The sequence below is a fragment of the Sipha flava genome, unplaced genomic scaffold, assembly GCF_003268045.1.
Source record: "Sipha flava isolate LNK unplaced genomic scaffold, YSA_version1 126_pilon_pilon, whole genome shotgun sequence".
Lineage (NCBI taxonomy): Eukaryota > Metazoa > Arthropoda > Insecta > Hemiptera > Aphididae > Sipha > Sipha flava.
Window position 1 is genome coordinate 847,209 of NW_020271752.1, and position 12,110 is coordinate 859,318.

Sequence of the window (12,110 nt, forward strand, 5' to 3'; positions counted from 1 at the left end):
TCCTAGAATTTTAGATTTTTCCCGTTATATTAATTATAGGTATGTATACATTTATAAATAGATTATATCAGCGTTTTCCATTGGATATAAGTCGATTAAAAATGTAGTATTTCGCCGGATACTGAGTAAGGGTCAGGTAAAAGTGTAGGTATTACGACGGGTACCAAGTAATGGCTGGGTTAAATTAGCTTCAAGTCTTCTATCAGCTTAAGTATTCACGTCAAGTTGGTAGAAAACTGGTAAATAATCTTGGGTTGGATGATCAATCGTTAATGCACTAAATAGTATTTATTATATATATTCATCAGGTAATCACTGAACACAGAAGTAGGTAATTGTGTATTACAGATTAAAATAAGCTGAATATTGTTTAATTTTTTTTTTTTTTTTTACAATTATTACAATATCCATATAACGTCTGATGTGCAATTCATAGTAGAAGTTAAAACATATTATAACAATCAAATGATGTGTTAAAACTAAAATAAAATATTGAGATCTTTCTAGTAGAATTTTGGGGCGTTTGAACTACATACCACTGTGACCAGTGCCGTAGAGAGAGAAATCCGGGCCCGAGGGGTATATCTTAATTTTTTCTGCAGTGTTCATTAAATTCTTATCATTAATTGTGTTTAATTTTTTATAATTTGTAGTCTAATTTCTGGGCCCCCTCAAAAATCCCTTGCCCAGGGGGAGGATCATCATCCCCTCCCATCTCATCAGGCCTGACTATGACCATTGACCAGATGGTCACTATCATTGGTTTTCGATTATGCCTAAACGTTGAGTGATCATTATCAAACAAAATTGAATCGTAATATATTTGATATTTTGTAAATGGCAGCACTGCAATCCCGCCAATCTTATATCGTAGTCCTAAACTGTTTACAAACAGATAAGAACGAAGTTCAGTTGAACATTTATTGTTGTTTTTGTTAAATTCTCTTCTTTTTTTTCCTTCTCTGTGTCTATAAAATATTTTTTAGAATTATTTATTGCAAAAATTAACTTTCGACATGACTGTCAAGAAGAAGGTTAGTATAGAGCGTTTAGACAATAGGTGTTTAATATTCCTTATATATAAATAGTTTGTCTGCTGATAATCAAAACAATTTCACCTAAAAAATGATTTTACTGTGTCTAATTTAAAGAATATTGAACATTTTTATTCTTTTTTAAATTTAAAAATATCCCATTTATTTATTCCTTATTAAATATACCAAAAGCAGACGTATACTTCCAATTGCTTTTACGATTTACAATATCATAATTAACTGTCCTTTTAAATGTGTTTTATTTAGGAAGATGCATTTACTTTTCAGTGATTAAAATAAAAATAAATACTAATAAGTATGCATTGGTTTGTGTACTTATTATATTGGTTGTTTATTTATTATAATGTTGAAGTAAATAAATCATGGTCTACTACTATGGTCTATTTAGTTGTTACATTTCCTATTTATTCATTATATAGTTTAATTTTTATAATCAGCCGGTGTCTGTGTGATGATGAATGTATTTAATACTTTATTTTTCGTAATAAAATAAAATAATTTATTGACCTTAAAGATTACTTAAATAATCATTGGTTCTTTATTTATTACATTTTCAATAATATATCTATGCAATTTATATTACTCTATGTTATCTTACTATTAATTAAAAGCTAATATATTTAAAAACTATAGTAATTTTCAGTCTTTGATTTGGAGTAAATTTAGTTTATGGTGTTAATTAGTTGATTGTGCTATAATTTAGTTTTATTGAAAACATTACATTTTTGTTTAATTTATGTCTTAACTCAAGGTTTCTTGACTTAAAATATATAGAACTATCTAGAAAACAATTTTAATTTAAATATTATAACATGGTAATTTTTCATTATATTCTTGTCAAGTTTTAGACATTTTATTACTTTTAAATTTTTACATTTTTATAAATAAATGTTTTCACATTTTAGGAGACTGTTTCTTCTGTGAATAAATCGTCAACGCCACCAAAATCTACGGCACGGAAAGATTGTGTTTCAAGTACTGATTCCAGTAGTAGTTCTAGTAGTTCAACATCAACAACATCAGGATCTGATACTTCAAGTTCGTCTGACACTGAAAATTCGTCAACCACTGAAAATAATTCTTCTGAATCCGAAAAACATAAAAAATCACCTAGGAAAAAAGCTTCCACATCATCAGAACCTAAAGTGTCTGAACTAACCAAAAAACAATCTTCACCTGAAAAATTTAAAAGCAAGTCTAGTACAGCTCCCAAATTAACAGTTGCTATTTATACGGATTCAGATACAGATGCTGAGACTAAAACTAAAAGAAAATTTCCTCCTGTTAAACCTAAAGCTACTGCTACAGTGGCAGCAGTTTTTAAATCTCAAGATAAAGGTAAAAAATCTGATGTGAAGCGTAATCAAGGACCTAGGTCTAAGGCTACAGCTGTTACAGATGGAATCAAAAAACCTGACCCAAAGTCAAAAAGTATTTTCAGTCCAGATAAGATTAATAGTAGTGATAGTGATCCTCCTCCTCCAAAACTGACACCTATGAAAACTGCTGCTACACAAAAGGCATTAGTAAAACCTAGACCTAAAGCAATGGCAACATTAAAGAAGCATTCACCTACCACTAAAACGTCAACATTAACATCGGGAAGTTCTGGTTGGTATAAATATATTATATTCTATATATCTTCTAAAATAATTGGTTATTAAGATAAGAACTTGAAACTTGAATCAATATTATTTAATAAAATAATAAAAAATAAATTTAATTAAAATTAAAAATTATTAAATGGTTAGTACTCTTAAATTTATATGTAAATAAACAAATAGTTTATATATTGAAATAAATAAATAAATAAATGTATTATTATATTTTTAATTTGAAACTGATCGTACTTAACAAATATAATAATAATCCAAGTTAAACGTTTATTTATTTATTATTTCTATAAATAAACTATTTATTTATATATTAATATTATTTAATGGTAAATTATTTAAAATTTTCTGGCTTCATAGTTTTATGAAAAACTAGCTAAATTACCCGGCTTCGTCCATGTATATTTTTTGCTTTCTCTAAATGAAGTGATTAATTCAATAAACATTGTTATATTTTAAAGGAGAAAAAAATGTATTTTACTTAATTTAATCAAGTGCTAAATAGTAGTAGTAGCTGAATTATAAATAATAAAATAATAATAATATTTACAATTGATTCTTTTATCCTTATACATATACGTAAAAGAACAGGCTTTTTTCGTGTTTCAATTTCGTGATGACACTATTTAATATTTTTCCAATTTTTTTTTCGCAGAATTGTGCTTATACTCTTCTGAGTGTCACCATTTCATCTGATTTTTCATTTTTTTTACTTGAAAGGAGGGAGAGGGGATTATATTTTCATATTCCGATTTTGTGACAACATTATTTAAAATTTTTCTAATCCATCCCACTCTCTCCTCCGACAAAAATAATGAAAAATCAGGTGATGTGGTGACACTCAAGAAAGCATTTGTGACAACTCTGAGAAAAAAATTAGAAAAATGTTAAATAGTGTCATTACAAAATTGGAACATAATATATTATATACATTCAAGACATATCAACTATCGGTCTCATTAAATGTATTATTATATTAACTTTAACAAAGAGGTATGATAAACAACATATCTTTAATATCTTTATGATACAGTTTTAACCATAACTATTTAAATATTTATAGCAAATGCACTGACCAAGGTGCATATAAAAATATCATTTTTTATAAATATTTTTCATTTTTGTCACTTTTAATCTCTGTAGGGGTTGAATTTTGAAATATCCTTTCTTAGAAGTTTTTCGCATCATTAAATGAAATTACTGACTTAATTTTAAACTTGTAGCTTCAGTGGTTCCAACTAAACAGTGATGAATCACTCAGGACAAGTAATTTTATGTTTGATTATGTTGAGTGCTGTCATTTAAATTTTTAACACACAGTTGATAGGTTATATACATTTATTTTATTTATCTTTATCAACACATGAATTTGCATCACTTCTAATCATTAGCAAACCCATAGAGAAATTGTAATAGATTAAATACTTTCTTAAGATTGTTATCCTAAATCTTGCTAAATCTTATTAAATTTATATTTCACTTTTACATTTTTGTCATACAACTCCAAATAGTTTTAACATTAAAGGCTTACTCAAAGTATATTTATAAATTTATCAGTAGTACATAACATAAGTTAATTAAATTCTTAAACTATTAATTAGGTGATACTTGTTCATGTGTTGCTTCTTACTTTTAACACTTGAAAGTTTTTCTACTCTAAAAAAGTTAAAAGTCTGGTTGAGAAATAAAATTAATGAAGATTGAATTAGTAATGCGTTGAAGTAGCAAAATTATAGGGCTACACTGTATTCATTAAAATTAAAATTATAATTTTTTTAATCATTGACATTTTTATTATTTAGTAAAATATAAATTAAATTATACACGTGTATTTTCATCATTTTTATATTTATATTTATTTCTACATACAAATCTGTAAAATAAGTATTTTTTTAAATATAAAAGTATATGTATTTATGTCAGTTTGTAAAAATGTATTGAAAACCATTCCAATAAAAACTATTAATAGTTAGGTTCTACCCTATTGAATAAAACTAAATTTTATATTGGATACATCATTACTCTATCTTGATTAATTATTAGATCTGCCACTACTTTTAATGTATGTTTCTTAACTTACTGTTTCATTACCATGTCTTAAAAAAAATCATTCTTTTAATTATCAATAATAGTTGTTCTAATATAAGTAGATAAAAAAAAAATTGGTTAAGATTATGCATTACCAAACCCATACAGATTTATAGATATATTCTTGAATTATTATTGTTAGTTTCGTAGCCTCATGATTTTATGGCTTTTTTCTTTGCCTTATTTTTTATGAATATTTTATGTTAAAAAAGTTTAATACCATTATATTTGTAAATGTTTATTTAGAATCTTCAGATTCAGATTCATCTATAGATAAAAAGGTTAAAAAAACAAACCAAGATAAAAAGAAAATATTGAATAAACCACCACAACCTGCTGTAAAAGTTACTAGTGCAAATGAGTCATCGTCTAGTGGGAAGGTCTCTAGAGGTCGTGGACGGCCTAGAAAATACCCAGTTCCAGAACCAACTAAAAATGGTTCAAATACAAACTCTAATTCAAAATCAGCCCAAGACAAAAAACTTATTACTACTAGAGGATCTACCAGAGTAAGTCGTATATTGGCTGCTAGTCATAGAACTACAACAGCAACAGATTCTGATTCAGATACAGGTATATGTTTTGTTTTTTTTTTTTTTTCTTATAGATATAATAATACAATATGTTTATTTTAGAGAGTAAATCAACAAGTACTAGTTGTAAATCGCCTACTAAAAAAGCACGTGATAAAAATCGTAAACCATTAAATTGTAATGATAAGAGATTGAACAGTGGTGGCCTGGTTGAATTAGAAGAAAGACTATGTCCAGTAAATGGTTGTGATTCATTGGGTCATCTAAATGGTTTATATGAGCGCCATTTCACTTCAGAAGCCTGTCCTATGTATCACAGATTGACAATAAAGCAATGTCAAGTAATACTAATAATAATATGTTTTAAACTAGTCATTGATACAAAATGTGATCTACCATTTACTAATATTCTACTTTTTTTTATGTTTACGGCTTAACTCAGAAAACTATTTAGGATACTTAATTTAACTACATTAACTTTTTTATATACATAAAACAGATTTAATTTATCTATTAAAGTAATAATAAAAATCAATTTTAAGTAAACAAGTAGATCACACATTAAATTATAAATATGAGGTTGGATCTATATTGTACCAATTAATGCCTCACTAAATTATGCTTTGATCTTTATTTATTATTTTTTAGGATAATTTGTCTGAACGACTTAAGAAAAATGAAGAACGTTTAAAGGGAGCATTAAAATCCAGTTCAACTGAACAAAAATTGTATCGTGATAAAGTTAGAGAAATGAGGAATGAAGTAGAAGATAAAAAAAAAAATGACACTAGTAGTAGTGATACTTCCCAAAGTGATATATTCACTGGTAAAGACTTAGAGCCTGATATATTCAACTGTTCTAATATATCATTGTATGATCTTAAGTTGTTTCAAGAAGCTCAAGCAGTAGCCAGTGAGAAAATTGTTAGTATCTTCATTTTGCATTTATTATTAATAAAATTGATTTAGTAATATTTTTATAGTATTACAATTAAAATCTTAAATCATAATTATTTTAACTTAAAAGCCATTCAAACCAAATTATTATTTAAATATAAAAACAACTTAATTTAATACTTACAAACATTTTAAATATTTCATGCACCTATGTAAGATCTCAATTTTTTGCCAACAGATAGTGAACTGAATAACTTATTAAGTAGACCGACTAGGCTAATGGGCCGAATTAAGTACATTTCATTAAAAAATAATAATTAACTAAGTAATTAAAAATTTGTATTTAGAATATTGATTAAAGCTGTTGAACAAAAATATTGAAAATTTGTCATGTAAATTTTAAAATAATATAAAGTAGGTTATAAATATTTAAAAAAATATATAATTATTTTCTTATTTGGTTTATGATATGATTAATAATGTAAAAACTATAAAATATATATTGTTACATTAGCTCAGTGACCAATTCTCTCTATAGAAGCATTTAGTAGAAATAGGTTATTTAATTATATTAGAAATATTATGATAAAACATATAGTTTATTAATAGCTGATTACCAATAATCTATTATAAGAACTATATTTTAAATAAAGTACAAAATCATATTATTTTAATTTCTATATATATATATATATATATATATATATATTATATATATAATATATAATACATCTATTTACAAAGATAAATATTGACTTTATTTTTAGAATATACAAATGTTTCTAAGATTCATGGAGTTTCTCAATTTAAATATTTAAATAAACTTAACATTTAAAAACTTATTTAATTTGATTACACCTATACCTCAAATCCTTATTTTTTTTTTTTTTTGTTACTATTGTACATATGAAGGTCTATTGAAATTCAATCATCTCTTAATATTCTACTAATAAATAAATATTACAATTAAATTACAATTATTATTTAAATATATAAATAAAAGAACAATAATTTGTAAATAATAAATAATTTGTAATAAACAACAACAATAATCTCTATTTAAGTGTTTAATAATAACTAATTTTGACTCTATTATTCAATATTTGTAAAGTATCAGATGATCTTTATGTTGTCAAAACTTCTATTTTAGCTACACAAATATATTTTAGTAACTGAAAAAAAAAATTAATTATAATTCATTAAACTAAATATCATTAATTTAAAATAAAAGTAATTATAAAATATAAAAATATTTCTGGCACAGTTCAACCCATCATGCATTATCATACAATTTTTAAAAATTAATTCTGACTATTGTAGTTGTTTTTTAGTGAATAAATATATGGTTGAACTTCGACAAGTCTAGAAATTAAATTGTTGATAGTTTAAAAGAATATTTTTGCTCTTGCATCTTAATATAGGATTTAAAGGATACATTTTACTAACTTAAAATCATTTGTTATAGTTTCTGATACGAATTATTGAAATATGGTGAGGTATCATAGGACGTTTATATATTATTTGTAGGTATGCAGTAAACCATATGATATCCAATTATAAAAACATGTAGTAAATGCCAATTATGACATTATAACAATACAATTTTACTCAGCATATGAGTTACTATGGCATATAATGATATAGCCTCAGTTATATGTGAGCCTCAATGATCATTGGTATTCATGATTTATCACATAATATGGATCATATGTTTTGATACTTTGTAATTATTAATGATTTTCATTATATTATCATTTAATAAATAGCAAATTTAAGACAAATTTATTTGACAAATATTATAATATACATTTTGAAAACGCATTAAATTATTTAATATAGTTAATGTAACTTTAGTGAATATTTTTAGTCATCTCTTTGAGATACCTTTGAATATGTTATTTTTGTTATTTTATAATGTCATACATAATACTCATTTAAATTTATTTCTGGAATAGTCTTCTTTAAGTTCTGTATTGTTTTTATTATAGAATTTTAATTTCTTTATAACTATTAATGATTTACATTTCACAAAATAAATCCAATCATTTGTAGTATTCAAGTTAGTATGTTCTACCTATTTAATTATTTTAATTTACCTAAAATAATCATAATTCCAGGTCTAAGAATTTTTTTTTTTCTTAGAAATAATTTTTGATGTGTCCTTAAGTTTGACTTAGTAGAATGACAAACATTTTTCTTTTGTTTTTTTTATATTTTTTTAAGTACGTACTCGTATTGTTACTCATTAAAATTTAGATCATGACATTAATTATACTGATAAAAATATACGGAATTTATTATTTTAGTATATACTCAATATTTTTTTAATCTATTACTGATAGTCTTGTTGAAAAAATACAAAAAAGTTCAAAAAAATGTAATTTAATTTATAAAATATATATGTTTTATAAATAAACAATGATATTCTGTATGTACATAATATTTTTTATCTTAAATCAATGTATACTTATTTAAGCTTTATATATAATTACTGCAAATCATTTAATTTTAATACACACAATTTATATAATTAAATTGAAACAAAAATAGATTTGAATTATTGAAAATAACTGATTAAATATAATATAATCTTGTCAATATCATGTTCTATGCAAAAAGTAACCATGTTCACTTTTTAAATTATGATTCTAAAAAAATTAATTTATAAAAAAAAATGTATTAATCATTCATATTCTTGATTTTAAAAATATAAATGTTATGAAAAATGCATATGAATTGTATTTTTCAAAGTGTAATTAAAACTAAAATGTATATTATTAAAAACTATAAAAATACATTTTATTAGTTTTTGCATAACAATGATGATTTAATATTATATTTTGTGTTGTTTCATATTGTTTAGTTGTATTATATTATAATATATTATTTCAGTTCTCATTATTTATTTTTAAACTATGGCTTTTAGTTAATATTTATATGTCAATGCAAATATAGAGTAGCATATTTATGTTATATATAATAAAGTAAAATAAATAAATATATTAATATACCTATTTATAATAATTATTAAATTAAGTTATTATGAATTAGTTCAGTGGTTCTCAAATTTTTTTTGGTCCATGGAGCCCTTATGTTTTCAAAAAAATTTACGGCGCTCCGAAAATCAGGAATTTATATTCAAGACAATAATTATTAATATTTCATATTGAGAAAAACACACAGTTCAAAATTTTATTTTATTTTAAAGTTCAGATTTTGTCATTTGCGGTGAAAACTTTGGTCATTTTATATTGTATTGATAAATTTACTTAATTTAATTATGTGAAAATACCAGCCAAATACCAGTCACAGTAACCAAATCTTAGTTGTAAATAAAATTGGTGCTACTAAAACGTATAACTCGTTACGTAATTCAGGTATTCGTACCAGTTTTTTTCCTCAATAACTAAGAAATATAATAATATTTAAATTTAGTTAATTTTTATGTGTTCATGCAGCCCTAGGGTTCCGCGGAGCACAGTTTGAGAACCGCTGAATTAGTTGAAATGTTTATACTGTTAAATTATTTGAAATATTAAGTTAAATCTTAAATCAGGGTTTGTGAATGGTAGATGTTAAAAAGGTTTCTAGATAATTTATTTGAAATACAAAGGAGTGGTTTATCAAAAAGAGTAATGTTTTAATGTTTTAGTAATAATGTATGAGTATAATTATGGGTATTTCTTTGGAAGTTTTTATTGTGTTAGGGGTTTGAGTTTATTTTGTTTAGATTTTAATCTTAATAATACATCTGAAATTTCTAAAAATATTTGTATAAATATTATTGATTTAAATTATTGTAGAGTGGTGGTGTTAAGTTTTCTGTATACAGCCCATAAAGCCATTACAAATAATTATTGGATAAATTAAATTAAAATTATTTTAAACCTAGAATTTTGTTTAAAATTTTATAGTGAATTCTAGAATGTGTTGTGAAAATGTATAATAAGTGTTTTCTTAATATGATTGTCAGGATATACATTATAACTTGTGAAAAAATTTGTATTTAAAATAATTAATTTGTTATTTTTATTGTAAGATATTAAGCCTTCGTGTAATTTAATTATTATTATTATTTTTTTTTTTTTATAGGAAGAAGATTTGAAGCAATTGCCAAATTTTAAAGGTACTAAATATTTAGAAATGGGAAAATATGAAATGGAAGTTTGGTATCAAAGTCCATATCCTGAAGAATATACACAAGTACCCAAATTATATTTGTGTGAATTTTGTTTACATTATATGAAGAGTAAAACAGTACTATTTAGACATAAACTTAAATGTGTTTGGAAACATCCACCTGGTGATGAAGTTTATCGGTAAGATATTAAAATACTCAATATTCAATAAGTAGTGTAAGTTATATTTTATTATAATTTAAAGCATTTATATTCCTGTATATTTATTTTTTTATTAATATTTATATTTATTTAATTGAAAATATTTACTCAATTTTATACAGCTCATTAAATATTTAAAATATAAGTACATTTGTTTATGATTTATACAAGCATATATATATATATATATATATTTTAGGAAAGATCGTATTTCTGTCTGGGAAGTAGATGGAAAGCGATTTAAAATCTTCTGTCAGAATTTATGTCTGTTGGCAAAGTTTTTTTTGGATCATAAAACTCTTTATTATGATGTTGAGCCATTTTTGTTTTACATAATGACAACTCAGGATGAAGATGGATGCCACATTGTTGGTTATTTCAGTAAGGTAAGTGACTAATGTATTAATTGAAATTCATAAGAAATTTTAATAATGATAACAATGTTTTTTTTTAAATATATCTTAAATTATATCAACAAAATAGTTATAGTTTATATCAAGTTTTATTTAAGAAACTTTTATTTATGTTTATGCATTTGTGAATTTATTAATTCAAATTCATTCATATTAAGAATAATTAAATCAGGGTGTAAGTAGCATTATACACTATAAGTTGGTTCAACAATTTAATGAATTAATTTAATTAGTTTCTCTATTATAAATAATGGAATAAAAACAATAAAGTTAAATATTTTATACTACCATTTTTAGAAATAGTTTTTAGTAACCTTTTATTTTACCAAAAATGTTTTAAAGTTTTATTATATTTATAAAACATACTTAAAATAATAATGAATTAGAATTTTTGAAAATAATAAAAATATACTATATAGTGATTGATATATTAATATTATATTATAATGATGTGTTTATAAGTTAGTTTCAGTATAAAATTATATTTAGACTAATGTCTAACAATTCATCTTTTATAAGATTATATTTTTTATTTTTAAAATAATGATGGTTAGATTTTTTAAAAGTATTTAACCTTTCAATAACAAAAAAATATGTGAGCTTTTAATATAATCTCATAAATGAATACAATTCTTTAATTTGAGAGAAACTCTTAATTTATAGAAATTTTAGAGAAATAGCATTTTACTATGATGTTACCTTCCTTAGTTTTGTATTAAGTTTTAATTTATTATATGGGTATCCCTCAAATTTATAAAATTTTAGTGCTATACAATACAAATAATTATTAATGTTGATTTTATGACTTGAAACTAATAAATTAGTGGAATGTTTACCATAATATGCATAAACATTTTTATTTTAAGCTATAATAATGTACTTACAAGTTTACTTGCAATTATTATTTGCATATTAACATTTTCACTTTATGTACTTAATTTAATTTTTTAAATACAAATATTGAAGGAAATTTTATTAATACTATTCTAAGAATGAATATAAGTTAAAAGGGCAGGTATTATAATTTTTTATAATAGATACTACTAGAGCGGTGCATTCAGCATTATAAAATCTTATCAAATGCATTAAATTTATAAGTAATAATAATTGTATTATTGTTTATGAATATTTATTATGCTATTATAACTTATTATGATATAATAAAAATGTG

General features: G+C 23.3%; 1 protein-coding gene across 3 annotated transcripts in view; it reads left to right on the forward strand.

The window, feature by feature from the left end:
• Positions 1–907: 907 nt before the first annotated feature.
• The window catches only part of LOC112694250 (histone acetyltransferase KAT7-like), a 100,975-nt gene continuing 89,772 nt past the window's right edge, over positions 908–12,110 (forward strand). For 2 of the 3 annotated variants that reach the window (XR_003149551.1, XM_025569664.1), the window contains exons 1-7: positions 908–1,034; positions 1,961–2,666; positions 5,003–5,329; positions 5,392–5,630; positions 5,938–6,213; positions 10,279–10,505; positions 10,726–10,912. Coding sequence is in view for 2 of the 3 variants with exons in the window: in XM_025569664.1 (XP_025425449.1) it covers positions 1,017–1,034; positions 1,961–2,666; positions 5,003–5,329; positions 5,392–5,630; positions 5,938–6,213; positions 10,279–10,505; positions 10,726–10,912 (1,980 nt within the window). In the remaining variant the exon portion in view is untranslated. The remainder of the gene's footprint in view (positions 1,035–1,960; positions 2,667–5,002; positions 5,330–5,391; positions 5,631–5,937; positions 6,214–10,278; positions 10,506–10,725; positions 10,913–12,110) is intronic. The other variant, XM_025569665.1, reaches the window with a different exon arrangement.